This window comes from Triturus cristatus, chromosome 7, assembly GCF_964204655.1.
Source record: "Triturus cristatus chromosome 7, aTriCri1.1, whole genome shotgun sequence".
NCBI classification, from domain to species: domain Eukaryota; kingdom Metazoa; phylum Chordata; class Amphibia; order Caudata; family Salamandridae; genus Triturus; species Triturus cristatus.
In genome coordinates this window covers 571330248-571357596 of record NC_140590.1, presented here as the reverse complement: position 1 = coordinate 571357596, position 27349 = coordinate 571330248, and the positions used below count along the sequence as shown (strand labels likewise).

Genomic DNA, 27349 nt, shown 5'->3' with positions numbered 1-27349 from the left:
CCCTTGTAGTAATAGTCCAATATAGCAATGTCTTGCACAGTCTCTTCCTTCTTCAGGTGCCTGAGGCACAAAGTTTGGTTGAGTGCATGTGCGCAGTGGCTTTGTGTCTGTCTAGAGATAATCCACACCCATTCTTAGCTAAATAGCCCCCAGGTATGTTCATGGCCACGCAGCAAATAGAAAGGAAAGATTAAACACACACAACTTACAGCTGTGCATAGTTCAGACAAGTACAACATACTAATGACTTTACAGTTTCCTGACCACCCTACAAATGAGAACAAAGTGACACTCTTGAGACAGTACTTTTTTGTAGCTGCATAGGAAGAGACATGGTTGCCTCTTTTTCAGGCCTTCATCTCCATCTTGAGGTTCATCTTATATACACACACTACATTGCAAAACCTCAGAGCACAATTAAGATGCAAGACACTACAGATCTTGAGATCATGGGTAGGCAGTTGACTCTAGACAGAGGATTCTGAAATCAGAAAGGAATCCACATAGCAGATGGCATCCACAAGCACTACTTCTACATGGTGTGTCTAAGGTGTAGCAGCATCCTGATTTTGTCACCTACTGCTTAGGGGCCAAGACATGTCAAGATGTTTACTAAGTTTTATTCACAATATGCCACATAGAGCGTTATCCGTGCAGGAATACTGCAGAACATCAAATGATAAACACACCATGACACTGGAAAAAAATTGTGACAGGATGCTGCATGAACATATTGCAGCAGAACACAAGGGACGTGATCGCACTAGGAACAACTCCTCACCAAAAAGGATTTCAAATAAAACAAATAAGCCACCCATCTTAGTCCAACACCTAAACATCTACTATCGTTCCCACTCTTCAAGATACCACTCCGACCGCAGCCTGAATATAAACATTTCACATTCATGGAAGATCTACCAGGTGCACAACCTCCCTTACGTGACTACTGTACCTGTCATCCAGTTGAAGCAGGCCCTGCTGAATCATAGCCGTCACAGGTTCAAAGGCATCAAATAAATCATGCAGACTCAGGGGGGGCTCAAGCTCCAGCCAGTGCTAGCAGAAAGAAAGGGTGAAGCATAACTTAAACATATATGCAGATAAACAACCATATGAGAATGAAGCAGTCAGAAAAGTAAGCAACTGTGCAAAAAAGCGCATATCTCACAGAAAAAAACTTTTGAAAGCAAAGGGGATCAGGCATAATGAAGAACACAACTGAATGGTGGAGGAAAGAGAATAGCAAAACATCACAGCAAGCACTAACGCAGACATCTATGCAAAAAACATGTGGAACTTCCTCGCCCACAACCACATCATGAAGCAGCACATACAAGTGTCCATGGAGAACACTCCACAGACCAGAACAGACAGGTCCTTAAGGAGTAAACACAGGGAATCCTTCTGAATGCAGCATGCAAAAAACCCTACAAAGCAACACAAAGAGACCCACAAGGGGCAGTACAGGAAGCACAAAAACATCTACAGGAGGCAATTTGGACAGAACCTTCGCAAAAGTGGGACATTCCAAGCAAGAATAACATCAGAAGGTGATGTCAATCTCTTGGTATGTATCAGCCCACTCTATCAATACACAGATGTAATCTTCACTCACATTACCAATGGCAATATTTTTTTTTTGAAACCGTTTATTACAAAATTCAAAAAATATACAAAGATGGGCCTACAACCTTCAGGCCGGCCGCTAGCAAGCAAGAGGAGCATGTGATACAAACAATAGCGCGCATGCCGCGGCAAAGGGAAATGCACAGGAGTTAGAAGCGGTGGTAGCCACACCATCCGGGCCCACATAACGGTTTCATTTTAATATAAATAACAACAAAAAAAACAAATCCACAAGGCAACCCACAATCGGAAACAGCAGCATGTGCTCCCCTAGCGGGGGGGACCCTACCAATCCATAGGAGTATCAAGGGGGGGAAAAAGGTCAAGACTGGGATTAGGGGGACTCAGTGCCCGGAACCGGGGAGATAAACTGGCTAAGGGGACGGGGCCGGTGACGGATCGGGCAATAACGGCGGGGTACAGATTCCCCCGCGGTAGGCGTTCCAGGGGCCCCATACGTTCACCCATGTCCCAGGCTTACCTCTCGCAACATACACCACCTTTTACCGAAACATGCACCAATCTATGTTATCCTTCCATGCCGAGACAGTCGGCGACCTCTGGGAACCCCACAGTTGAGCAATGTCACGTTTGGCCACCATATATCCCAGAGTCAACCACCGCGTCTGCGGCACCGAGTAGTCGGTTGGCTCCCACACATTCAACAGGCATCTCCTCGCTTCGGGCAGCAGCGACACACGCGTAACCACCCGCAGGACCTCATGCACACCACGCCAGAATTGCTCCACCTCCGGGCATTCCCACAAAATATGGAGAAAGGTCCCCAAAGAACCACACCCATGCTTACACAACCCGTCCACAGCATAGCCCATACGCAGTAGCCTTGGCCCCGTAACATAGACCCTATGGAGTATCTTGAGCTGGACGAAGCGAAGGCGGGCCGGTATGGCCACCTCTTTCGGGGAGGCCACCGCCGATACCCAGTCCTCGTCATCCAGCTCCAATCCATCGGCCACCCATGCCTCACGAAGGTTAGTCAGCAGCCCCGAGCGGTCATTGATAAGTTTTTTATAGATTAATGAAATCGTGCTGTCCGGTACATGTCCATCCAGCACTCTATCCTCCAGAGGGGAATACTCCGGGATGGAGGCAACGTCCGGGAATACGGAGCATAGCGCATGACGGATCTGCATATACCGAAAGTACTCCCTGTCCTGCAACTGGAATTCTGTCTGTAGCATCTCGAACGTTTTGAATCCCCCCCTCGTCCAGAGATCACCCACCCTGCTGATGCCTATCATGTCCCACTTTTCAAAGCCCTTCGAGGTCCACAGGGAGCCCAACTGCTCAGATGCGTATAGTGGCGACGCCCGGGTCAAACGATCTTTCCACCCCATCGCCACATTAGCCGCGTGCCACACTCGTACCATGACACGCGTGGGGCCCGTCAGACGTGCGTCAAGCGAGCTGGAGTAAAGCGCTCGGTTATAATCACCACCCGGCAGTAACATCTTATCCATTTCAAAGGCCGGGTTTAGAGCGGGCCCGTACAGGCCGTGATTAATCGCAGCCAGCTGGGAGGCCCAATAATACCGTTTGATATCCGGGAGGGCGATCCCCCCGTCATACCACGGGAGCGTCAGCTTCGCCAGGGCGATACGCGGTCTACCTTCCCAGAACAGTCGGCACTGCAAACTCTCCACCTCGCGAAAGTAGCGCACCGGGACGACGTCCATTGTGTTCTGCAGAGCGTACAGGAAACGCGGCAGCGACATCATCTTAAACAATGCCGCCCGGCCGAGCGGCGAGAGCGGCAAGCGCCTCCAACGCGCAACATCCTCCTTCAGGCGCTGGAGGGGGGGAAGCAAGTTCTGACTATATCGGGCCTCCGCGTCCAGGGTAATGAAGACACCCAGGTACCGGAATCCCCGCGGGGCGATCTGGATAGGACAGCCCCGCGGAAGGATAGGGTCCTCCCCAGAGAGAACATAGACGCACGATTTAGCCCAGTTGATGACAAGGCCGGAGTTAAGACCAAATGAATGCAATACATCAACCAGTACTATCAGTGATTTACGTGGGGAAGCCAGGTACAGGAGAATATCGTCAGCGTATAGAGATACGCGGTCCTCATACTCGGGGGTCCAGCGGAGACCACGAATAGAAGGTTCCCACCGCAGCCACTCCGCCAGGGGCTCCAAGGCGAGCGCGAAAAGGAGCGGCGATAACGGGCAGCCCTGCCGCGTGCCCCTGCCCAGCTCGAACGGAGCCGACACTCTACCGTTCACCACCACCTGCGCCAGCGGGCCAGAGTACAACAATTTTACCCAACTGATGAATCCTGGGCCAAACCCAAACTTAGCGAGCGTCGCCCAAATATAAGGCCATTCAAGCGTGTCAAACGCCATTGTGGCGTCCAAGGACGCCAAAATGGCCGGCTCTCGTATGAACGGGACACGTGCGAGCACCCCATGCAAACGCCGCAGGTTAAGCGCTGTATTGCGATGAGGGATGAAGCCGGACTGATCCTGGTGAATCAAGTCACACACTACGCCGACCAGCCGATTGGCCAACACCTTGGCGAGGATTTTGGGCTCCGCATTCAATAGCGAAATAGGCCGATAGGATGTGACCCGGTCCCGTGGCCTCCCCTCCTTATGGATAACCACGATAGTAGCTAGACGCTGGTCTAGCAGGAGGGAACTCGCCGAGTGGGCCGCGAGGAACATAGCACGGAGATGCGGAGCCAGCGTATCCGGTCGCAATTTATACAACTCGATGGGAAGACCATTAGGACCCATGGCCTTGCCGGAAGCGACCGAACGTATGACGAGGGCAATTTCTTCGGAAGTTGGAGCGGCGTCCAACGACACTCTGTCCTCCTCCGAAAGGGAAGGCAGCGCGATATCCCTGAGCAGGGCGTGGGAATCCTCTTCAGAGCGGGAGGACACCGGGGAATACACCCCACGGAAATAGTCTGCAAAGCAGGAGACAATTTCTTCTGGTTCAGTGACACACACACCATTCTGTTTCTCAATCAACGGGACAACTCGACTCGCTCTCTCCTTTTTGTCCAGCCACGCAATCAATTTACCAGCCTTATCACCCACATCATACAGTCTCCCCTGTTGCTCTCTACTGAGGCCCCTGGCCGCCTCCGTGACGAGGGCCTTATAAGCCGCTTGCTTGAGTCGGAGAACATGTAATTTGTCATCCGTCACCCCACATTCTAGATCACCCTCCAACTCGGTTATCTCAGCTTCAACACGAGTCACCTCCTCCCGCTCGCGCCTCCGGGAATGGGAAATAAGGGACAAGGCCTCTCCCCTGAGTACCGTCTTGAACGCCTCCCACAATGAGATCGCCGATGACACAGACCCCACATTCTCGTCAAAGTAGCGCTTAAGGGATTTAACCAGCTCTGCGCGAATGGTGGGGTCACGCAGGTACCAGGTTTAATCGGGACCACCCTACCCTCTCCCCTCGGAAGAATATCAAAGTGCAACAAGAGCGGGGAGTGGTCCGAAATACCCCGTGCCAAATGGCGCACCTCCCCTATACTCCCAACGTGCGCCGCCGGAACCAGGACATAATCTAGCCGTGAGAGACTACCATGAGCCCCTGAATGGAAGGTGTACTGTAGCTGCGTGGGATGTTTCAAACGCCAACAATCCACCAGCCCCAAGGTATCCAAGAGGCCAGACAAACACGCCTGGGCACGGGGGAGATCCCTAGGGGGGTGACGATCCACAGTTCCGGAAACCACAGCATTAAAATCCCCCCCACCACTAGAATCCCCTCCGGAAGGCCAAGGAGGAGGCGCCCCAGATCCGCAAAGGTGGTCGTCTGCAGCCCCGGCGGGACATAAACAGACACGAAAACGACCACTCTGCCCTCCATTCTACCCACCAAAACTGTGTAACGTCCCCTGTCGTCATGGTGCACCTCATCAATCTCCAACGGGAGCGAGTTCTTAACCATAATGCCCACACCCCTTGAACCAGACGTGAAGCCCGAATGGGCCACAAGGCGGTAGCCCCGTCGATTCATGGCACAAAAGGAGTTGCCAATGAGGTGTGTCTCCTGCAGAAAAACTATATCGGGCGAAATTCGCTTCAAGAACTGCAGGACCACACCTCGTTTTATCCTGTCCCCCAATCCATTAACATTCCAGGACAACAGACTCAGTCCCCTACCCCCCATCATAAACAGAAGCCATCACTCGTCCCCCAGAGAGCACTTTAGAAACAACACAACAATACTTTTGCCTTGTGGTAGAAACGAACAACACCCCACCCCAACCCACCCACCCCAACAAAACTCCCCCCTCCCTGCACCCCTGCATGAGCCCAGACAGCCCCCCCAACTTGCAGTGTGCCTGTCGCCCCTATATAGTGAAACTAGCTAGACCCCCTAGAGGAGGAAAGAGTACCCCTTCTAGACCCCACACAACCTCCAAGGGAGGGGAAAGAACAAAGACAGAAGCTTGGTCGAAAGTGGCATCATTGTCGTCCAGAGTGAGGCCCAATATCAACCCCTCAGTCCCGATCCAGTGGGCCGTCTCCTCCCGCCGCCCCCCCCCCCACCATCTCGAGCACCACCCTCAGACAGTGTGTCCAGCCAGTCCCCGGCCGCTTCGGGACGATCAAAAAAGTGCGTGCGACCATCCACCTCTACCCACAGCTTGGCCGGGAAGAGCATGGCGTATTTTAAGTTCATGTCCCGGATCCGGCGCTTAACACCCAGGAAACTCAGTCTCTGTTTCTGGACCGCTTGAGTGAAATCGGGATAAAAGTTCACCTCCATATTTTCCAGCTTAATCGGCCCTTGCAGTCTGGAGGCTTGCAAGATCGCATCCCTGTCCCGAAAGTTAAAAATCCGGGCGATGAGAGGCCGCGGAGGGGCTCCGACCTTCGGCCTTCCCCCGGGAACTCTGTGGGCCCTCTCCACGGCAAAGAATTTACTCAGTCCCCGAGGCTGGAGATGGGTAGCGATCAGGTCCTCTACAAAAAGGTCCGCCGCCGCTTCCTCCCGTCCCTCGGGTACTCCGATGATGCGGATGTTATTCCTCCGGGCCCGACTCTCGGAATCCTCCAGGCGCCGATCCATAAGCGCACTCGCCTGACGAAGTCGGTGCACCTCCGTTTGGAGGGCCGCCACCTCAGTCGTGAGGCCCGACGTGGTTCGGGCCAAAGAATCTACCCGGTCGTTGGTCTTCCCTCACCAGGCCGACATCCACGAGGACCGCGTCGATCTTATGCGCCAAGGTGTCGAACCGCTGGCCCACCGAGGCCTTCATCTCAGCAATGGCGCCCATGACGTCTTGCAGAGTCAGATCTGTGGGCAAATCCGGGGCATCAGGGGGGCCCTCAGAGGACTTGTGCGGTCCGCCGGGAGATCCCTTCTGGAGGGTATAGCGGTCCATGATGTTGGCCTGATGTACGGCGCCACGCCGGGTCGACTTGGTCTTCGACCGATCTCCGTCTTGTTTCGTGGCCATCGCCACGGGTCACACGCCCGCACCAGCTACGCCGTAGAGGGCAGGCAATCAAGGCCACGAGCTCCGGGGGGGCCACCCCAGGTCGACGGGTTGGGTCACAGCCGGCAGGCAGGCAGGGTCTCCCGGCGAGGCCACACCAACACAAAGAGCTCCGCGATCTCACTTGCAGAGACGACAAGGGGGTGCGAAAGTGAAAGCGAAAGTGTGGGGTATGCGATTCGCCAGGCCCGTCCCGCCGTTGTTGTTCACTTCGCCACTGGATCCCCCCTCAGCGCAAATCCGGGGTCCGGCGAGAAGTAGGCCGCAGACTTCAATCGGTGCCCACTCCGGTACCCGAAGTCCGATTCGAGAACGGGAAACGGGTACCACCTCAACTCAGGCTCACCGACACAGTCCCCTCAACCGAGGCAGGATGAAGACAGTATAAACGTTGGAGGTTGCGGAGGTCCTCGGGAGCCTCGCACCTACGCGGCCATCTTGGTTGCGCGCTAGGCTCCTCCTCTCACCAATGGCAATATTAATTCAAATTTCAGTCGTTAAAGCCAGCTAAATCACCCAAAATCATTAAGGAATGCTCTTTAAGTTAAGTGCAATCATTGAAAACTCACCTCATGTGTGATTCCAGTGTCCAAACGCAGACCTAAGACCAAAGCCTCTTCCAGCCTATGGAGAAAGAAAGTAATTTTACACATATATGACAAGAGCAGGGAATGTGATGCAGCCAGTGGATCATGAGTGGCAATTAGATATAGAAAAACCAAAGCCATCACAGGAGGAACACAGAAAATGCACTACACAAGCCAAGAATTAAAACGAGTCGGTGGGTAGAACAACAAGGGCATATCCTCTTCCGTCGCTTTGAAAACTCCATTTTGCAATTGCTCAAGTGTTATTGAGCTGTTGGAATTCAGAAGAATGCATTAGAGTGTGGGGTGCATGTCTGTGGCTCTCAGGTCTATCTTGTCAAAAAGTCTGTGCCTTTCGATGTTCATAGTTAAGGAAGATGGAGTTCCAGATTACAGAGGAATGATGGGGTACTAGCATGGAGTCACAATTGGAAAGATATTAAATAGGAGAGAAGAGAAGGAGAGACAGCAGCCAAGGAGTTCAAATTGTTGATGGGGATTAAGCCACAGGAGCTGAGGGACAACGATGGTGGAGTTAGAAGCGTGGATGGCATCAAAGTGGCAGGAGGTGGTAGAGTCAACCCAGATTTTAAAAAATCTAACAGGTAAGGGGAGGTAGAATCACAGAAGCCAATGGAATCAAAGCTCATGAGATTCAAGGGCTGAGAGAGAGTAGAATAGCAAAATGTATCAAAAGGGGCAAGGAAAGGGGTTAAATCACAGCACCAGGAGTGGTCAAAATGGAAAACAACTCAATTGAAGGAGCAAAGGGGGAAATGCGGTGAATGCTGTTGTAGCAGCCCAGACGTGAAACGTGCCAGAGGAGAAGCAGAGAACCTACAATGTGTTAGACCCTGCTAGCAATGGCCAAAATTCAATTGAAGATTATTAGTGTCCCAGTTACTAGGGTTCCTCAATAGCCATCAATGACTTTCACTCAACCATCGTGTTCGTCTGTAACGCAACTAGTGTTCATGTAAAGCAACTCCAATACCTTCAGGTCTAGTTCAAGCTATATAAAACTAAAAAAAAAAAAAAAAATCCATTCTCAACTCAGTTAAAACGGACTGAGATCTCTCTGACTGTCTTATGGGTTCATCTGTTTGCTTGACAAGGGTGAAGGCCCTCTGATGGATAGCTAAATTGCTCTCCACAGGGTGCACAACTATATATTACTGAAGTGACAGGGAGCAGTAGATCACAGCCTCACAGCACAATCTTTCACTAACTATTGGCCACAGGTTTCAGGATCTGACTCTTTGATAAAGCCACCCTTACTTGTATAGTCACACAGCGCTCCTCACGGTTTCTTTTTCTCTTTAAAGTTTATATAATGCTGCCTTTTCAAATCTGTATGGATGAGTAAATGCCCCGCATTACACCTCACTGAAATTTCAAGTTTAGATAGGACTTCTCTTTAACTTAACAACTCCGGGATGGAGTTACATTTTTGTAAAAAGGGAATATTTGTTCTTGTCACCCTGACATATGTGCTCCACACATGCCAGACTACTAAAAGGTAAATATACCTGGGAGCATATTTCAGTACAAGAGCATGTCACAGTCTGGTCAGGTGCAACCTCGTGGATATACAAGGCAAAGATTGGGACTGTCCACCTTATTACAAAAAAATTGTTATCCCAATTGCAGGCACAAATTTGTATACAAATTTGTGCCTGCACTGACGACATAGAGCATTCAAAGATGGACCAGTGGTTTTAAACTGCAGGTCCAACTTTCAATGCCTAGGGAGCTCTTAGAGGATTCAAGAGTGGAATACCTAGGTGCTCACTGGTACTCCTGTGCCTTTGCCAGACAGCATGCCCAGGGGGCACTAACTGTGCGCAACTTCATAACTGGTTTGTGTTGACAGCCTGTTATCTCCTGTGACATCATCGGTAATATGTTGGGCACACCCTTGAGATCAAGCAGCAGCAAAAGGTGAACCAAAATGATCAGTATTTCCAAAGAGGCAGTGAAACATCTATCTGCACTTCCTTTTATAATACGGAAGTGCACCAGAGGTGCAACAGCAGGAAAACAGCTGCAGAAAAGCCTGTTGCACCTCCCAGGGACTATTGCACAACCCAGCCCATAGTATCCTACTTTCACTCCAATTCCTCTCTAATCTCTTAAAATAGGTTTATGGTGGGAAGTCGCTTTTACTGGTTAAACACACCTAGTTTATCTGGTTAAATGATGCACTTCTCATGTTGCACTGTGGGCCTGTCATCTAAACCACTTTCCCTACCTTTACAGTTTATATGCTTATGTAGTAGATAGCGACAACAGAAAACTGCAAAAGATGCAAAATTCAGATGTACAGCTGATTTTAGTTTAGAAAAAGTGATCATGACACACAGCTAAAAGATCACTTCCTAGGCAACCAGTAGCAGACTGAACCGTTGTACAAATGTTAGCCTAACATTAAAGTGCCTTAATATTCATGCAACAGTTTGTTTAGTGAATATCATTTAGTCTAATCAAAGGGGCATCAACCTGCCCTAAGTTAAGAGCTTACTTGTCATTCATTTGAAATGTAAAGGCCGGAAGATCATTCTCCATGTAAGGTCTATTTGAACTCCTTCCAACAAACACCCTTGTTGCCACCAAAAGGCTAATGAAGCCCTCCCTCCTTTTTGTAAGCTAAATCAGAGTAGGTTCAGCACCTACAAAAACAATCTTTATGGTAGGGTGCTCATAACAAACTCAGTCAAGAATGAAAGGGGCAATGCCACAGCAGCCGAGGGCTCAAAGTCACAGGTTATGATAAACAATAATCAAGTGGATGATGAAAGCAGTTTCTAGAAGCCGAGGATTTCAATTTGTATGTTTGGTGGGCCACCGGATCTGAGAGGTCTAAGGGGGTGTCAAGGAACATAATAAAGGGAGTAGGGGTAAAGGTCACAGGAGCCGGCAGGAGAAATGGTCACAGCTGAGGTCTCACCGGGGCAAACAGCGCTACCAAAGCTTATGGTGTCAAAGAGGAAGAGTGAGAGGGGTCATGTGAGCAGAGTTTAAATGTAGGATGGATGCAGTGTCACACGACTTCACAAACCAGAGGGGTGAGAGTGTATTGAAGGACCTGAGACTACAAAGGAATTCCTGATGTGCAAGAAGTTTAGGTGCTAAAGTTGTGTGGTGTGTTTATCACAGCAGATGAGATGTTCAAGAGGGGTGGGGTACCAGATACAAGAATAGGATTCCGAGGAAACAGTCTTAGTAACTGAAGGGACACACTGTGAAAGAACAGAGACCTGAAACTGAAGTTTAGGATCAGTCATTAATAAAAGAAATGCTGCAGAAGTGGAGTTTTCACAGCAGCTGTCTAGAGGTACTAGGGTCACACGCACATCTGGAGTCCTCACACCACCACTTAAGAGACACTGTGTGAGTGACCTCTCCTGCATACTTACACCTCCATTACTTCAGAGAAATGTTGAACAGTGGTACGCGCACCACTTTTGAAATTATACTAGGATCTCTGGCACCTTGTACGTGCTCATACCGAGTATAGAGATAAATAACTCACGAGGAGGAGATGAGGTGGTCAGGCCTCCGTTTTATAAGTACGAAGGTCACTGGTACATTTGGGACACCTGTGACTCCACGCTATCCACACTATCAGTTCAGAGAACAGTGAATGAGGTACTTACACTTCAAGCTGGGTCTGCTCTACACTCTTCCTGGTGCCATGTCCACAAATCAACACCTCCTTCATCCATGGTTCAGGCTCCAACGTCTGAATGCGGGCTTCACGATGCATTTTCCCAACACCTCGGGGAACAAATCTGCCATGTGCCCCTAAAAGAAAGAAAACCCTTACTGCTTTACGTATTTAAAACCTACAAGAAAGGGAATTCAAACTACACACTCCTAAAGGCATCTCTCAAAGACATTTCTCTAAAGAGCTGCTCTCCTAGACCCCCCCCCCCCCCCCCCAAAAAAATCGGGTGGGTGCTTAGTGTGAGGATCCACCCAATAGCGTCTTCTCCAACAAGCTACATTCAGCAGTGTGAGTTACTACAAGCAGTACACTTTCAGCATTACAAGACCCCAATAAGTGTGGTTTCTTCCCATCATTGGCCTATGCTGAAAGATTCCAGAGATAAGTTTCCTCCTTCTGGGTCCAGTCCATGATATAGTACCCCACTAGTTTGAGTCACCTCCAAGTGTTGTCTTTCCGGTGCTACAGGAGTCCCATGGGGAATGTGGTGAAAACGTCAACCCATCCTTACTCTGCCAATAAGCCACAAGATTCCTCCAAGTATGGCAAGGTTCCCCTTTCAGGAGATGAGGAAGCGATGTGAGCTTCCTCCCATCAAAGTCCCATGGCATAGAACAGTAGTAGTGTGTGCTTTAAGGGAGCAGAGTCCTATCAGTGGTACAGGACCACTGGAGGCTGGTAAAATCTAAAAGTAGCGGAGTGGAAAAATCTAGCTTGCATTGCATTAAGTGATCCACTCCAAAGCGTGAGAGGGACTCTCGATACCAACCACAAAAACCTCTTAAAGGATATGGCAAGCTGCAGCTTTGTCAAGCACATTTTTGCAAGGCAGCTCTTAAGTAGTAATCTTTAAAAATACACCAATACTTCATGGAGTGCCTCAATTCCTGAATATATATATTTTCAGCAATAAATATGTTTCCCTGACTGGCATAAGATACAGGAAACTAACAGGAGGCAAGTACAATATTGCCAGCATAGTATGAAGAGCCCTCTTACCAGCATATGATAATAAACACTTTTATCTGCCTAAGACTCAGAGTACACTCAGGGTAGGGCCCGCCCTGACTTGACTGAGCAACTCAATGTTAATGACATGCAAACCACTCATAACTATATAAGAAAGCCAAATACAACCTCGTAAGATGCACTCTATCTAAACTAGCCAAGGATGAACATTTTGAACTGCATACAACGACGAACACCCTGACTTTCGCTTTCTTCTTAAGGTTCTGTGCTTGTCCATGTGGTTAATGTCAAACTACTGGGTGTCTATTTTTGATTCCCCATCTTTCGATGCAATCTCATATCAAAATGGTAACTTCAGCCTTCTTCTTCCAACTTAAAGCCATTGAAAGGTACTTTGTGGGTTTTTTGCCCATCTTAGAAAGTGCCTCGGGGGGATAGAGAAGCAACAACAAAGACAAAATGGGGCGCATACATTCCCTGACTGACAGCCTTGACCTGCAAGGATGAAAGTCTTAATCTTGACAATATTTTCAACGAAAAAGTTCTGTAGTTCAATATCATATCTTTTGGAAGGTGCGATGGGACTGGAGAGGCATGAAGGGCTTTTCAGGTTTGCTTCTATTCTGGCGAGTACATTTGGGTAGTTCGTGGCTTTGACAATTCTGCCTTCAATTTTTGCATGCAAAAGTTGAGTATAGTTAAGTGGGGGTGTGTATTGGTTTTTCAACATATAAGCTGAGGAGGATGAGGATGTCTATAAACAAGTGTGTACTTGACTCTTTTCTACACCCATCAGATGTTGAAGTTTACAAAGATTCCAGGATAGTGGTACCGAGGACATTCCAGTGAGGGCAAAAGTCAACCTGCAATAAGGTCAGACATTTTTGGTTCAAATGCAGCTTTAAATCTTTGAAGTATGTGGCTGACGTTGGGATGGACCAACATGAAAGCAGTCAGGGTTGGTCTTTCCACATTCTAGGAGTGATAAAGGGTGGAGACAGAAGGACCCCAACTAGTATGAAAAGATCCAGAGTGTGGGAGCAAAGCCAAAGACTAATTGGAGGAGGCCAGCTGACATGATGTTTTAAGAAGAGAAGCAGGTGCAAGAGTTTGTTGTGTCATTGAGTCAGATATTAGCATCTCCAGCGATGAAGATTTATTTTTTTGCTTTGTTTTAATGGCTGGAAATGAGATCCATGAAGGCTGGCGTGCCATTTAGACCAGATGTTAAATATTTTGGAAAATGAAGAGAGAGGATAAGTGAAACATGGTTCCTCCTGCCAAATCACATTCCTCTCAATGACAGGGTGAAAAGCCCGGTCTCATCTATTAACCACTTTACCAGCCAGCAGAAATCAAATGCAAAGCCGGGGAGTGTCTCAACAAAAAGATTCCACTTCAGGAGCAAAAAACACAAAAGGCATAAAAAAATTCTTACGTACATTTCTAGATGGAGATGAGAAGCAGAGAGAACACTAGCTATGAACTTGAACCCCAACCAAGCTACAAAGGCAGCTAGGGATCCTAAGACCCACAAAGAGATCCCAAGTAAGAGGAAAAAGAATCAAAAGTCATAGATCCAAAATTAAAGACTAAGGAGATGATGAACCAATCCGCCAAAAGGTAATCGGAAACCTTGAGAAACGTGAAGTAGTGCTTTATACGCACACAAAAACACAGGAAACGACAAGGTTAACCCATGAACCACATTATTTTGTAAACTACTCTGTTGCCTACTAAACACTAAACCCAACAGCCCATAGGCATGCCACATTGGAGATACTGCCCAGAAGCAAACACAGAGCGAAAAGGTGGAACCTATTGGTGGGGTTCAGCTGAGTCCCAAAAGCCATCCTCCTGATCCGAATACCCAGACACAACCCTCAAGACTCCCATGGCTAGACGGGGTAGTTCTAGGCATGGGGAATCCATGGGAGGGGTGTGGGGGGGTCCGTCTAATCTCCATTTCTGCATCTTAGGAAGAAGAAGAAGAGACACCAACCAGGGCCCAGACCTGCTGCTCTACTGTGAGACTGTAAGGGAAGTGGCACAAGGCAGGTCACCAACTCAGGACCAGAAACCAAGAGATGTGAGACAATGCATAGGTGTGGCCCCAAGTGTGACCAGAAAGCGCGCCTTGCCCTAAACCTCGCACAGACCAGTATCACTGTTTCGCCAATTGACACTATTGGAATGTCTGAGCATTTTATGAGGCACACTGAAGGGGAATTCTCAAATACCAGTTAACAAGTCCAGTAATTGCTGCATATTTTCCACTGTTTGCGTGGTATTTATGTTTTATGGACATTGAGTGTCAGGTGGAGACACTGAAGTGAAAAGTGATATGCTATAGCATGGGTCTGGAATCCTCAGTGCTTTGACCCCAGCAGTGTGAGTGTCTGGCTCTGCTTGCAGTTCCAAGTGAGCCAGGCCATGTTCATGAGTGAGAACAAGACTAGGACAGGTGTCTCATGTGCAAGCAACCACTCCCTACCCATTTAAGATCTTACCTGGTCCAATCCCGATGTACTGCCTCCCTAGCCAGTATGCCAAATTGTGGGTGCTCAGTGCTCCCTGTAGGTGAGAAAAAAAACAATCAGAAAGACAGTCATGAACCTACAGTCACAGAAGGACCCATTTATAAAGGTGCGGGTCCGGGCATCAGAGGAAATTGTGGTAGGGAGGAGGATGTGGAGCACCCTGCATTATTATAATCCCAATCACCTCGGATAAAAGGGGGTACTGCTTCCTCCTGGTGATCATTTCATATTAAGAGGACAGTACTCTGAAACCTCTGAAAAGGGGTAGCAAGGAGGGCTGCACTTTCTTCCCCCTGCCTTTGATCACCATCACTGAAGGGACGACACTGCAATCCTTTCACTGCCATCGCCTAAAGTGGGTGGGGAAACACTGAACTCCGTTGAGTACCATCACCTCCGATAAAAATGCACTTCTTTCATCACCAGCAGTTCGGACTAGAAGAGGAAGAGTGCTGCCTTCTATGATCTCCTCGGATAAATGGGACTCATGGTCACTATCACCTGAGATTAAAGATCATGAAAGGGGGAGCCCTTCACTTTTAGGATGATAGGTTGAGTATCATATGAGGAAAGCATCAATACCCACCCCAGGAACTACTGTCTTGGGGAAAGAAAACAATGTTAAGATGCAAATCCCTCAATAGAAGCCACCCAGGCCTCACTGCTCATACAGTATCATTACTCCCCGCACAATTGGAAACAGAACCAATTTATAACAATCATAACAATTAAAGAGAGAAAGTTGCAGCCCCGTGGCATACCCAAAAACAAAGCACAGGACATGAAGATTTCCTAGGGTGATTGGTGGAAGAGGGTGCGGTGAGAGAAGATAATGAGTTCTGAAGGGGGTGGGGAAAACATGGAGATGAGGAGCCACTGCAGACTTACATTCCTGGCAAAGTTGGACACTTCGTAGTGCCGGAACCCGGCATCTTTGAGTGTGCATCGTGCAGCCTCATACATATCAGCAGTCTCCTCAGGCTCAGGCATCTTCAGGAACCCGTCTTGAACCTGACGGAAGAGCAACGTGCCCCTCTCCAGGGTCAACTGGTAGAGGGAAACATGGTCGTCAGACAGCACCAAGAAGTCCTTCAGGCTCTGCATCCATGAACTAACAGTCTGTCCGGGCAGTCCAAAGATAAGGTCCACTGAAGTCCTACCTGGGAAAAGCATTTTTGCTTCCTGCACAGTCTTCAGCGCCTCGTCAGCTGTGTGGGTCCGCCCCAGGACTCTCAGGTGGGCGTCATCCAGGGACTGTCCAAAAAACAATTTAGAGCCTCAAGTAAGAATTGCTCAAATAATGCCCAAATACTACAGTTTAAGAGCCCTGTGTCTTTATTGTCTAGAGTCTGTGCAACAAAATCGAGTTATGACTACTGTCGGTATCAGCCAGAGGCTGTCCCAGAAATATGGAGTAACAGACACAGATCAGTATTACCCAGAAACTGTCCATCAAACACATGTTTAAAGCCCAAGATCCTGGTTGATGAGGTTCTATCTAGCAAACACAGACATTCTGTGCATGTCACATGGCCATCCATGATTTTATCTAGGCAAGGAGCAGTACCAGCATGTGTACAATGGCCCACACTGCAGAACTATCATCGGACAGTGCAAAACAGCGAAGACAACAAGTATCTCTACCGATGATGTAATTAAAGCATGGGTGGCCTTTGCCAGTGGCACAGAGGTACAGTAAGCAATAGTTTGCTTTTTATTGAATTACAGGTCTGCAAGATGCCCCAGAACCTAGGAGCAAAGCACCCAGCCAAGCTACAAAGAGGAGCATTGTAGAAGCTGGCTGTAATTGACCCCCGCAGCATGTGGATGGAGATCGCCAAAACACCATGCATGATGAACCCTTCTCCCTCTTCCCCCATTGTGAACAATCTCCACATATCCCAATTCTACCTGCATGTTGAGAAACTAATACTGGCATAGCCAATAGGTCTGGCCCAGGCAAGCTGGTGTGATAGTTCATATACTTTTTTTTTTTTTACAAATATATGCTACAAATATAAGACACATGAAAAGGAAAACAAGCCTACACATAAACATGGTTGCCAGTTGCTTGTAATTTAATTTTTTTTTTTTTTATATTAACCATTGGATATAATTTTAATAGTGCACCATGGGTGCTTCCTAGCAGACAGACTTTCTTAGAACAGGTATAAAAAAAATCTTTTATGTCTAAAGCCCATCACAGGAAATTATTATTCTTGTTAGAGCAAAACACAGAATACTACCAGCTTTCGGCACTGCAAACTTAAAACACAGCTTGAACACACAAGAGAGACTAAAAAGAAAAAAGTAAAACAATGGAAAAAAAGCATAGGCAAATTAAATGATTGGTCACCAGCCCTAGCACAGTAGTGATGTGCATATCTTATCATGCAAAATGCCCTCATTCACAGTGGGAAAAAAGCCAAAGACTGCAATTGACTGACCCACTGTGGAGGGTAGAAGGAAAATGTGAATGATAGATGAACAGACCAATGGATGAAGAGAGCAACCCAGAGTACGTCTATGTGTGAGATATATGTCATGTTATATTGATTTGTACATCACACTAATCACACATGAGAGTATCCAGGCGCTTCGGCAGGTGTGTAGGTTTGTGGTCCCCGAGGTGCTTATATGAAGAGCCAGGTCTTCAGCTTCTTACATAACTCAAGAAGTGAGGAGGAGGCTCTGACGTGTTGAGGGAGGTCGTCCAATGTCTTGGGTGCGACGTGTGCGTGAGAAGTTTGACTTGGCTGCGCTTGTCAATGAGGAGCTAGTGAAGCTTTGTGAGGTGAGGTGTGATGTGGGTGTAGCATGGGAGGTTGGGTAGGAGTCTTGCAGCGGTGTTCTGGATGGTGTGTATATGGATATATATGTATGTGACTGGTGACACTAAAGCTGCCATTATTTTAGACTTAAAAAGCCTCATCTACATCTCAGGGATTGCCACCCAATAATGCAGTAGTTTGAACATACTTTAGAATGTTTTAAAGCCTATTTGCTAGGACTCACCTGTCGGATGACTGAGCACTCTACTGAGTGATGTGAATACAAAATGATTTTTCTGGATTACAATTGCGTGTTATGTGGGAGTATGTTTACAGTGCCTCTTGGCATTGCCACACCCACTCAATTTGAAAGGGTGAGTCAGGCAATAGGCTACTTTTATCATTTAAGTCAAGGTGGTCCTCTGTAAAGCAACTGGCCATATGAAGAATGGTGTGCCATAGGGCTCCTCCCTACCATTTACATTTGTACATACGACGGTCAATGTTTGAGTATTTGAGTAAAACATCAGAAAGAGCATGTCGCTTAGAAATAATGATGGATAGATGATACATAGGAGGTTGATATGTATATGTTGCTTCTAGAGCTTCACTGGAGCTGGGGTGTTTTAACCCCTCACTCCAAGCAGGACAGGATGATAAGCACCATTGTAGTTGTGTACTTTCTGTCTGGCAAAAGGCAAGCATCTTTGAGACTTTCTAGCTAAAACATAGGCACTGCAGTGAAAGGATTCCACATCAGCACAGTGCAGTGTGGGGACCCAATCCCATAGGCAGCACAGTAAGGGCACTAGGCACTGTGAGGTGATACACACCACTTGTAGTGCAATATGAGAAGGCCATGTGCTGGTCAGTGCTTCAAGTGAACTCGCATACCATGGGCATGATACTGCAGTTATATCCTGTAGGGAGTAAATGAAGGAAATTAAAAACGTGAAAAGTGCATGTCCAAGATTCCATGTAAGGGCCAGCAACCTCAAGCCAGTGAGTGTAGTGAGTACACCCTCTATCACAATCAGTGCATCAAGCAGTACCTAATAATACTAATAGTACAGTGAAGATATCACATATCAAGGAGTGTCATTGCAATGTAGGAACTAAAAAACAGAGATTCAGTATTTTGAGCTTTGCATTATCTCATCGATTTCCATGGTTATTGCTTTTAGACAGTTAGAGATGTAGCGGTGTATTCACCAATCATTTCACTGTCACAAGAATGCTAGAGACAAAGTGGGAAGGATTGTAAGAAGGAGTGGGAGGTTATTAGCTAGCAATTAATGGCAGAGTGAGACAGCATCTAAGCATTCCTTATATGTAGGGGAAAGAACTGTGGAAAGAAAGAAATATCTGCCCAGATTAGAGAGAACGGGCCACCTCCAGCACATAAAGCAAGAATCGCATGGCTAGCGACAACTCCCATAGAGAGAAAAGATGAGCAAGAGGAAAGAGAGGAGGGATCCATCTGGAGGTATGAGGAGTGGGTTTACTGATGAGACAGAGAAAGCACATGAGAAGTGAATGAGAATGGGCAGAAGACTTTTTTTTTTTTTTAACATACTTTGTTGATGACCTTGACAGCATATCCAGTGCAATGAATATTACAGAGAGACGGTCTTTTGTACTTGAAATAGGTACAACATATACGTTGCATGAGTCTATCATACAGTATTCGTACTATTTGGTAGGAAATGGAGAGCAAATGGTTCCTGATGACAATGGAAGTTCCAGATCATTGCAGCTGTGTCAGATAAAGCTACAGCATAAAGCATATACATTTTCAATTAACGAGAACAACAATCTCGACCATGTCCCCTACCTCCCTAACCCATACTCCTAGTCAGGCGATGTTTTAGGTCTATAGTAACCGACAGGGGATGCTAGTCGTGTAATTCTGAGGGGTCTGCAGTGCCCACGAGGTATAATGTATGGGTCCGAGTCTTGGAACCTAATGTGAGATAGTCGCAGAGCGACATTGTGTGTTACGGAGGTGGTGTACTCCGTGGGGGTAGTAAGTCAAGTAATTCAAACTCATGCAGCATGATCTCCCTCTCCATCGAAATGGGTTGCTTTCATAGGAGAATAGGCAGGAGACTTATGAGGGAATGTCAGGATGATGGACAACTGTGGTGGGTCATTACAGATTTGGGTGGTTGGAGACATCTGACAGATACGCTGCCACATGAGAGATTGATTGGGTCATTTGAGATGTGGAGTATTAGGGAGGGGCTGTGAGATGTATGGATAGGCATGGGCATAAAATCGGGTGAATAAGAGATGTGAAGAAGCAGGATTTGCCTGGTAACATGCCTTACCTGAAGGCCAATGGACATGCGGTTCACACCGGCTGCCCGGAATTCAGCCAGGCGTGAGGCACCGACTGACATTGGGTTTGCTTCCAAAGTAATTTCAGCATCAACTGGCAGCTCAGCATTGGCAGAGATGGCTTCCAGGACAGATGCAATGGTAGAAGCGCTGGCCAGGCTTGGGGTGCCACCACCAAAGAACACAGAGGAGATCCTGCAGAGGCACAAGAAAAAAGTATCAGGTGAACTGCACGGCGTGAGACAAATGGAGGGGACAGAAAAGGGAGAACAATGGATCTTAAAACATACGAAAATAACCAGGATGGACAGTGATTCAAAACATCACCTCGAACTTCATTAATGACAAATTGGAATGGTGTAACAGAATTACAACTGGAACACTAACGGTTACTCACAGCACCCACATTTAGAATAAAACAATTTGTTCTATTATCATGATGTGTGAATGAGGAAATCAATTTCAATAAAACATAATAGATAGGGAGCGCACTAAAATAAAGTTGTTCACCAAAACGCTTGCATGCAGTTGATAAAGCTCAGAGACGAATAATTACATTGCGTGCTACTCACCAGAAAAGAGCTTTAACACCCCATCAGGGGTAACAGGCGCTATATGAATGCAAATCTTTCTTTCCCTTCTATCCCTCCACTATCCTTCTCACTCCAAATAACTGACTAATATCCACCACTCAAATTACTTTCATATTACACCATACTAATTCACCACTAATTCTTTATAGGTTTTGGGAGTAGCGTGCTACTCGCCAAAAAAAGCGCTTCAACACCCTATCAGGATTAAGAAGCACTATATAAATACAAACCTTTTTTTTCCCTCTTCTTTCCTTCTGCTATCCTTCTGAATCCAAATAACTGACTAACATATCCACCACTTAAAATGTACTTGCATGTTTTTACAATACTAATTCAACACTAATCCTCTATGGGTCCCAGAGTAGCGTGCTACTCGCCGAAAAAGCACTTTGACGCCTCGTCAGGGGTAGTAAGCGCTATACAAATGCAATTACAATTGGTACACAGAGGATATTATGGGGACCTGCTTTTTAAAAATCTCACTATTCAGCATATATTCTTTCAAATAAATACTTTTATATTTTAACACTCTGTCATTCTCTGTATCTATGCCTCTTCCGACCCTCTTCCCTCTGTCTAAGTCTATTTTCATCTCTCTTTCCCTTTATTCTGTCCCACGCGGTCAGTACGCCACATCCTGTCTCTTTCCTTTCCACTTCCCAATTTTGGTCCGTCGCAGTCAAACAGTACTTCTATACTGGTCTCTCTCTCTCTGTAACTCTCTGCTAGTTTCTCTTTGTGTCTGTGCCTGTCCCTGTCCCTCTCCCCATGTGTCTGTCCCGTCTTTTCTCCTTCTGTCTGCCTGTGCCTGTTTCTTTCATGTCTGTCTTTCTACCCCTGTCCTGAACACGCAGCAACTTTCTGCTCAAAGTGCAGTTATAATAATGTGTTCCCTCTATTCTTTCTGTTGGGATGGAAATGTCACCTGTTATGGCCGTGAACTCCGGCCCGAGTGCCCGACTTGATTTGAAACTAGGAAACCGACTTTTTCCTTGTCCCCAGCATCACATTAATCTAGTGTTTGTGCAGAGGCCTAGGCCTAGGCCTAGTCCAGAACCTGTTCTGCAACCTGGAGAAGCACAGAAAGTGGCGGTCATAGGACTACTGTCCATTTCCAGCATAGACATGTAAAGTGGTGGTTTCAGCGTACTGTGTTTTGTGAATCTTTAGGATAGTCCGCCTTTTTCTCAAAGTCAGACAGAGTGCGGGATGCTGACTCAATTCTTATAAAGTTCTGCTGTTTTATGAGCCCACCCCAGAAAACCTTGTGATGACATCCCGCATGCATGTTGAGTGTGTGTATATGTAGTGAGTGGGTAGAACATGTATAGCAGTAGGAATTGGTGTGTAGTACGAGTCTGTGGGATCCATTTTAGATGCCCCTTGGTTTAGTGCGGCACAAGATGGAGGATGAGGAAAGTTTCTCCAGTCATTGGAAGCGTATTGCCTGCATTCCGGTGGCTGTGGGGAGGAGACCCAGACACTGAAGTGAAAGATGATGGAGAAAGGGATTTCCTAGAAGTTCAATGAGGACAGTGTTAGCAAAGTTCTGCCGATTAGTTCTTCCTGAGCACTGTCATTTGGCAAATGGTTGGGGTAATGTGCTGATCTACAATTTCTGTTCTTCAAGGTTAGGACGTTTCTAGGGAGGGCCAGCTTTTTTGTCTGCTGCTTCTGAGAGGCTGATATCAATCAAGTGCAGAGATGTCACAACTGCATTCCTCAAACTCAAAACGGAGAGACCAAATCTCACCCTTTTGCTACAGGTGAACCAAGCAAAACTCATACCCACCATCACCTACGGAAGCGAGTGCCTAAGAGGAGGTGATGCGCGGATCTTGGACAGCACAGTAGCCAGGGCAATGAGAATTATATTCAATCTTTCAAATATACATCCCTGGCACAAATAAGACTGGAATTCGGCTTACGGAATCAACAAATAGCGCGGAAGGGTGCTTATGCCAAATGCTGGCACAAAATATAGGGAGCGGGTCTTGTGACCCTGAACACCCACCTCTGGAATGAGCTTGAATTTAAAAAAACGTTACAACAAACAAATGGTATTCCCAGACGTGGGACCCGTGCTCACTACGCCATTGGAGTCAAGCTATCCTGGCTGATGACGGCTGATAGCCAGAAACCGGTCCTAGGATGCTTGATTCCGGTCCAGGGAAGACATGGCTTGGCAGTTCGGGCTGGACTGTTCCCATGAGGCACAGGGTCAAGACTGATTTGCATATGGCCATGTCTAAACTGGGGTGGTGTAGTGGGCAAAAGAACGATGGATTTAACCCAGATCTCTTGACTGGGGGAGAATGTATGCATTGTCAGCATTCCGTCCATCATTTGTTTGTTGTAATGAATTTAAAAAAAGGCAGAACGGCAATGCCCTATCTACAAAATTCAATACACAGCCTGGCACTAAGAAACCTCTGGGAGAGCGCTGGATCCCATAAAAACTTAAAAGGCTGGTAAACAAAACAGTAAATATTATAATCGCTAGTGGAGGGCAAAGCAGCGCTAAAGAAACGGGCACATGTTTGGTTAGTCCTTCAGAGCTACACCAGAGGCTCCCCTCAAACCTACTTAGGCACTGGCTTCTCACGGTCAACAAAGGAGAAAAACCTTCATCTACGGTTGGGCATTCTCCCATCATCGTTTCATCTGCCCCTATGGAAACGCCTACAAACAACTACTATCTGCAGACTATGCAGAGATGTAAAAGAGATATGATGCATCTACTAAGTATATGCAGGAGATTAGATAAGGAACGAAGATGCATATTAAAACCTGCTTTGGAAAAAATGGGAATAAGAATATGGAGGCAGGCAGTTAAGGCATGCTTCAAAGGTGAGGATCTCAGACTAGTCTGCCGCCTGGTCCAATTTTTAGACGAGGCAGGAAACATGCCAAACTCCAACTCTCAGACATCTGGTTGGGCCACCTGACGATGTGCTTAAGACTCATCTACCTCAATACCAGCGCCCAACAGAATCAGTACCCACTCATCTCAGCTACCTGGAGGTATGTGGCGTCCGAATTGGTCATATAGGAGGAAAAATTGAAAAAACGCAGGATTACACGTAACTCCACAATGCAAAACTCTTAAAATTTTAAAATTATCCTTTTTTTAACAGATTGCTTGTAAAACCTAAGACTCATGGGACAGTACATGTTGTCAAACAAATAAGGGCTTGCAATTCGAATAACTCAACTATCATCGTCTTGGAAGAGGTGTGGCGCAGTGGCCAGGGTGCCGGACTCTGTACCATGGGGTTCATGGTTCGATCCACGGTGCCGGCGGCAGGTTAGCCCAGCACCATGCGACTCTGGGCTCGCTTAATCTTTCCAAGGGCCTCCAGCGCCAGGACACCTCTCTGGAGGTAGCTGTGCACTTTACAAATGCTGGTATTTCATTTCATTATCAAAGCCTATTTTAAAATATGGTTTTATTACATGAAATAATATATGATATAATGTTTTATAGTTGCAATGGTTTTAAGTAATCACACAATAAAGATTGATTGATTGCACAACTACATTGCGCCCTTGTTACGGATATTGCTGCTTGGAGCTAACCCCACTGCTATCTGCTGTGAGAGTCATTACCTTGCTCAAAGGCTGTGTCTGAGCAACAACCAGAAAATGACATTTGAAACAGACGGAACCCAAATCAGTTCTGAAGTCTTAGGTCATGGCTCCACATACCCAGTGCGGAATATGAGTATATAAGTGGGATCCAAACCACCACCCATGTTCCCAGTTCCTAGTTCTTGTTGATCAAGGAGGGAATGCTCAGAAGACTACTCGAAGAGTTTGTGTGACTACTGCTTGGGTCTGTATGACAGGAAATCTCTGAGAGGTGAGGGACCTTAACCTGAAGTCTACACTTTCTGCTGGCGAAGCTTAAGGTTTCCCCAGTGCCCAGAACCCTGCCTGGCTACTCAGAGAGGGAAGGAGAGCGGTAGAGCCAGCAGGGGGAAAGAGTGTCAGCGAAGAGAAGCCAGGTCTGTTCCAGGTATGAAGAAATACCGGCAGTTGCTGACTGCCCTTGGGAGCAAAGACATAGCCGATCCGTGTGGTGCAGGGTCGCCCATCACGATTTCAGTACTGGATTGTTACCACATGCTGTCCAGTAGCCCTACAACACTCAAAGGCCGGGTGCTGCCACTGATTGATTCAAAGCAAAGAAAGAGGAGTATCATGGGTCACTGCCGAAGCAGAAACTTGATCACAGCCTGGAGGCCGCATCTGCCAGATCGGCATCCTGTGTGATCTGGGCCCAGAAGCTGCAACTGCCCACAATGAGCATCCCAGCCCAGAGGCTGCATCTGCCAGGACAGGCACATGCCAAGCAGGTCTGCTGTGCTGCTCACCTGCTGACACAGTTCTGTGTCAAAAGAGTCATGACAGAAAGTGCAGGCAAAGAGATGGCCATGTCTAAACTGGGGTGGTGTAGTGGGCAAAAGAACGATGGATTTAACCCAGATCTCTTGACTGGGGGAGAATGTATGCATTGTCAGCATTCCATCCATCATTTGTTTGTTGTAACGCTTTTCGCCCTAAGTGGGATGGGTATTCCCAGACGTGGGACCCGTGCTCACTACGCCACTGGAGTCAAGCTATCCTGGCTGATGACGGCTGAAAGCCAGAAACCGGTCCTAGGATGCTTGATTCCGGTCCAGGGAAGACATGGCTTGGCAGTTCGGGCTGGACTGTTCCCATGAGGCACAGGGTCAAGACTGATTTGCATATGGCCATGTCTAAACTGGGGTGGTGTAGTGGGCAAAAGAACGATGGATTTAACCCAGATCTCTTGACTGGGGGAGAATGTATGCATTGTCAGCATTCCATCCATCATTTGTTTGTTGTAACGCTTTTCGCCCTAAGTGGGATGGGTATTCCCAGACGTGGGACCCGTGCTCACTACGCCACTGGAGTCAAGCTATCCTGGCTGATGACGGCTGAAAGCCAGAAACCGGTCCTAGGATGCTTGATTCCGGTCCAGGGAAGACATGGCTTGGCAGTTCGGGCTGGACTGTTCCCATGAGGCACAGGGTCAAGACTGATTTGCATATGGCCATGTCTAAACTGGGGTGGTGTAGTGGGCAAAAGAACGATGGATTTAACCCAGATCTCTTGACTGGGGGAGAATGTATGCATTGTCAGCATTCCATCCATCATTTGTTTGTTGTAACGCATCTGCCAGGACAGGCACATGCCAAGCAGGTCTGCTGTGCTGCTCACCTGCTGACACAGTTCTGTGTCAAAAGAGTCATGACAGAAAGTGCAGGCAAAGAGAATTCACACCTGCCTGCACAACTGCAATGTGAGCAAGTAACGTGGCCTAAAAAATTAAAGACTGAGATAGACTTGTAAACTATGCTCCACGGCAGGAACACAGTCTCATTTACACAATATCATTTTAGGTGCGAACCTCTGAACAGAAACAAAAAATATTCCATGAGAGGAAACTTAATGAACTGCACCTGTGACCAGTCAACGCCTATGCTTGAGTGGGAGTCCCAAAGACACTAGAGAAACTCCTAGATTGGAGAAAGGGTGCCATAGAGAGTGTAAAGCTTCATCTATCAATCGTAGTTGGAATCACAGTTCCACAGTGGAGACACATTGAACTGTGTGGTATAATGTTTTGCTGTGTTTTTAAAGTACTTTCTAATTCCTAAGATAAGCACTGGGCTGGACATTATTTAGTCTGTTTGGCTGTTGAGTTCTGAGCTCTTGCCTCCCTCACTACCCCCCTTAGAATACTTTGGCTGCTCAACTTCACTGCCCTACGAGTCAACTGCAGAAAGAGTGTTCTTGGACCAGACTGCAGACCCGCAGTAGGACAGGCCCCAGGACACCAGTGGAAAACACCCACGCCCACCAGAGTTGGGACCCAATAGTCCCGCTCTGTATACCCGGTTTCCCCCACCAAATGGGGACTGACACTTTCTTACTCTAATCACTCCTCCCTCCGCCTGCCTCAATCTTCCCATTTCCATCTCTTGATATCCATCTTTGTATCAGTTTGTTTTCCTATCTCTTTAGCTCTCTTGGACTTCCAGCCTCTCCCTCTCTACTCAGGGAAACCATATATCCTTCACTAGTTTCCTTGGCTCTCAACATTTTTGAAAAGGAAGTAGTTACTCAACTCCTGGAATTCATGAAAGGCCTTAAACACTCCTTCAGACTTAAGCATAGAAATTGAGCTGGCCTCATTAGCCTTTAGCAAGTCGTCCTAAAATATATAAACAAAGAAATCCTCAAACTCTTCTGGATGCGCAGCATGCAACCACAAGGACTCTGGCACGCTGTTGACAAGAATGGAAGGTCCAGCTCTTCTGGTCCCTCTCTGGACTGTTTCAACCTGGTTGACCTGTAGTCCACAAGACCAATGTGAATCCGTGTAATACCTGCACTCACCAATTATGAATTGGTAAATGACTCTTAAACTGAAGACCTGTAAAGATAGATCCTCCTTCCAGCACAAACTACGAGCTTCTCTTCCCCATCAACCAACTCGCCCTTTAACAAACCTATCAAAGACATGGCGACCACAGTGACAGTAATCTCAGCACATCATCCCAAATTAACGTCTCCTGTTCTTTTAACACGCCTTTTATTACCTTCTCCCTCAAGAGATTAAAAGCTAAAGGACTGGGAATGTAGAAACGGACATGTTAAAAAGAC

The 27349-nt window shown here is 47.2% G+C and overlaps 1 protein-coding gene across 3 annotated transcripts in view; it reads right to left on the bottom strand.

Annotated features, from left to right (window-relative positions):
• RSAD1 (radical S-adenosyl methionine domain containing 1) overlaps nucleotides 1-27349 on the bottom strand; it is a 127110-nt gene that overhangs the window by 34079 nt on the left and 65682 nt on the right. For all 3 annotated transcript variants that reach the window (XM_085617110.1, XM_085617112.1, XM_085617111.1), the window contains 6 exons: nucleotides 20051-20255; nucleotides 15838-16203; nucleotides 14920-14983; nucleotides 11370-11517; nucleotides 7696-7750; nucleotides 953-1056 (listed from right to left, as the gene is read on the bottom strand). In XM_085617110.1, the coding sequence (XP_085473236.1) occupies nucleotides 953-1056; nucleotides 7696-7750; nucleotides 11370-11517; nucleotides 14920-14983; nucleotides 15838-16203; nucleotides 20051-20255 (942 nt within the window). The remainder of the gene's footprint in view (nucleotides 1-952; nucleotides 1057-7695; nucleotides 7751-11369; nucleotides 11518-14919; nucleotides 14984-15837; nucleotides 16204-20050; nucleotides 20256-27349) is intronic.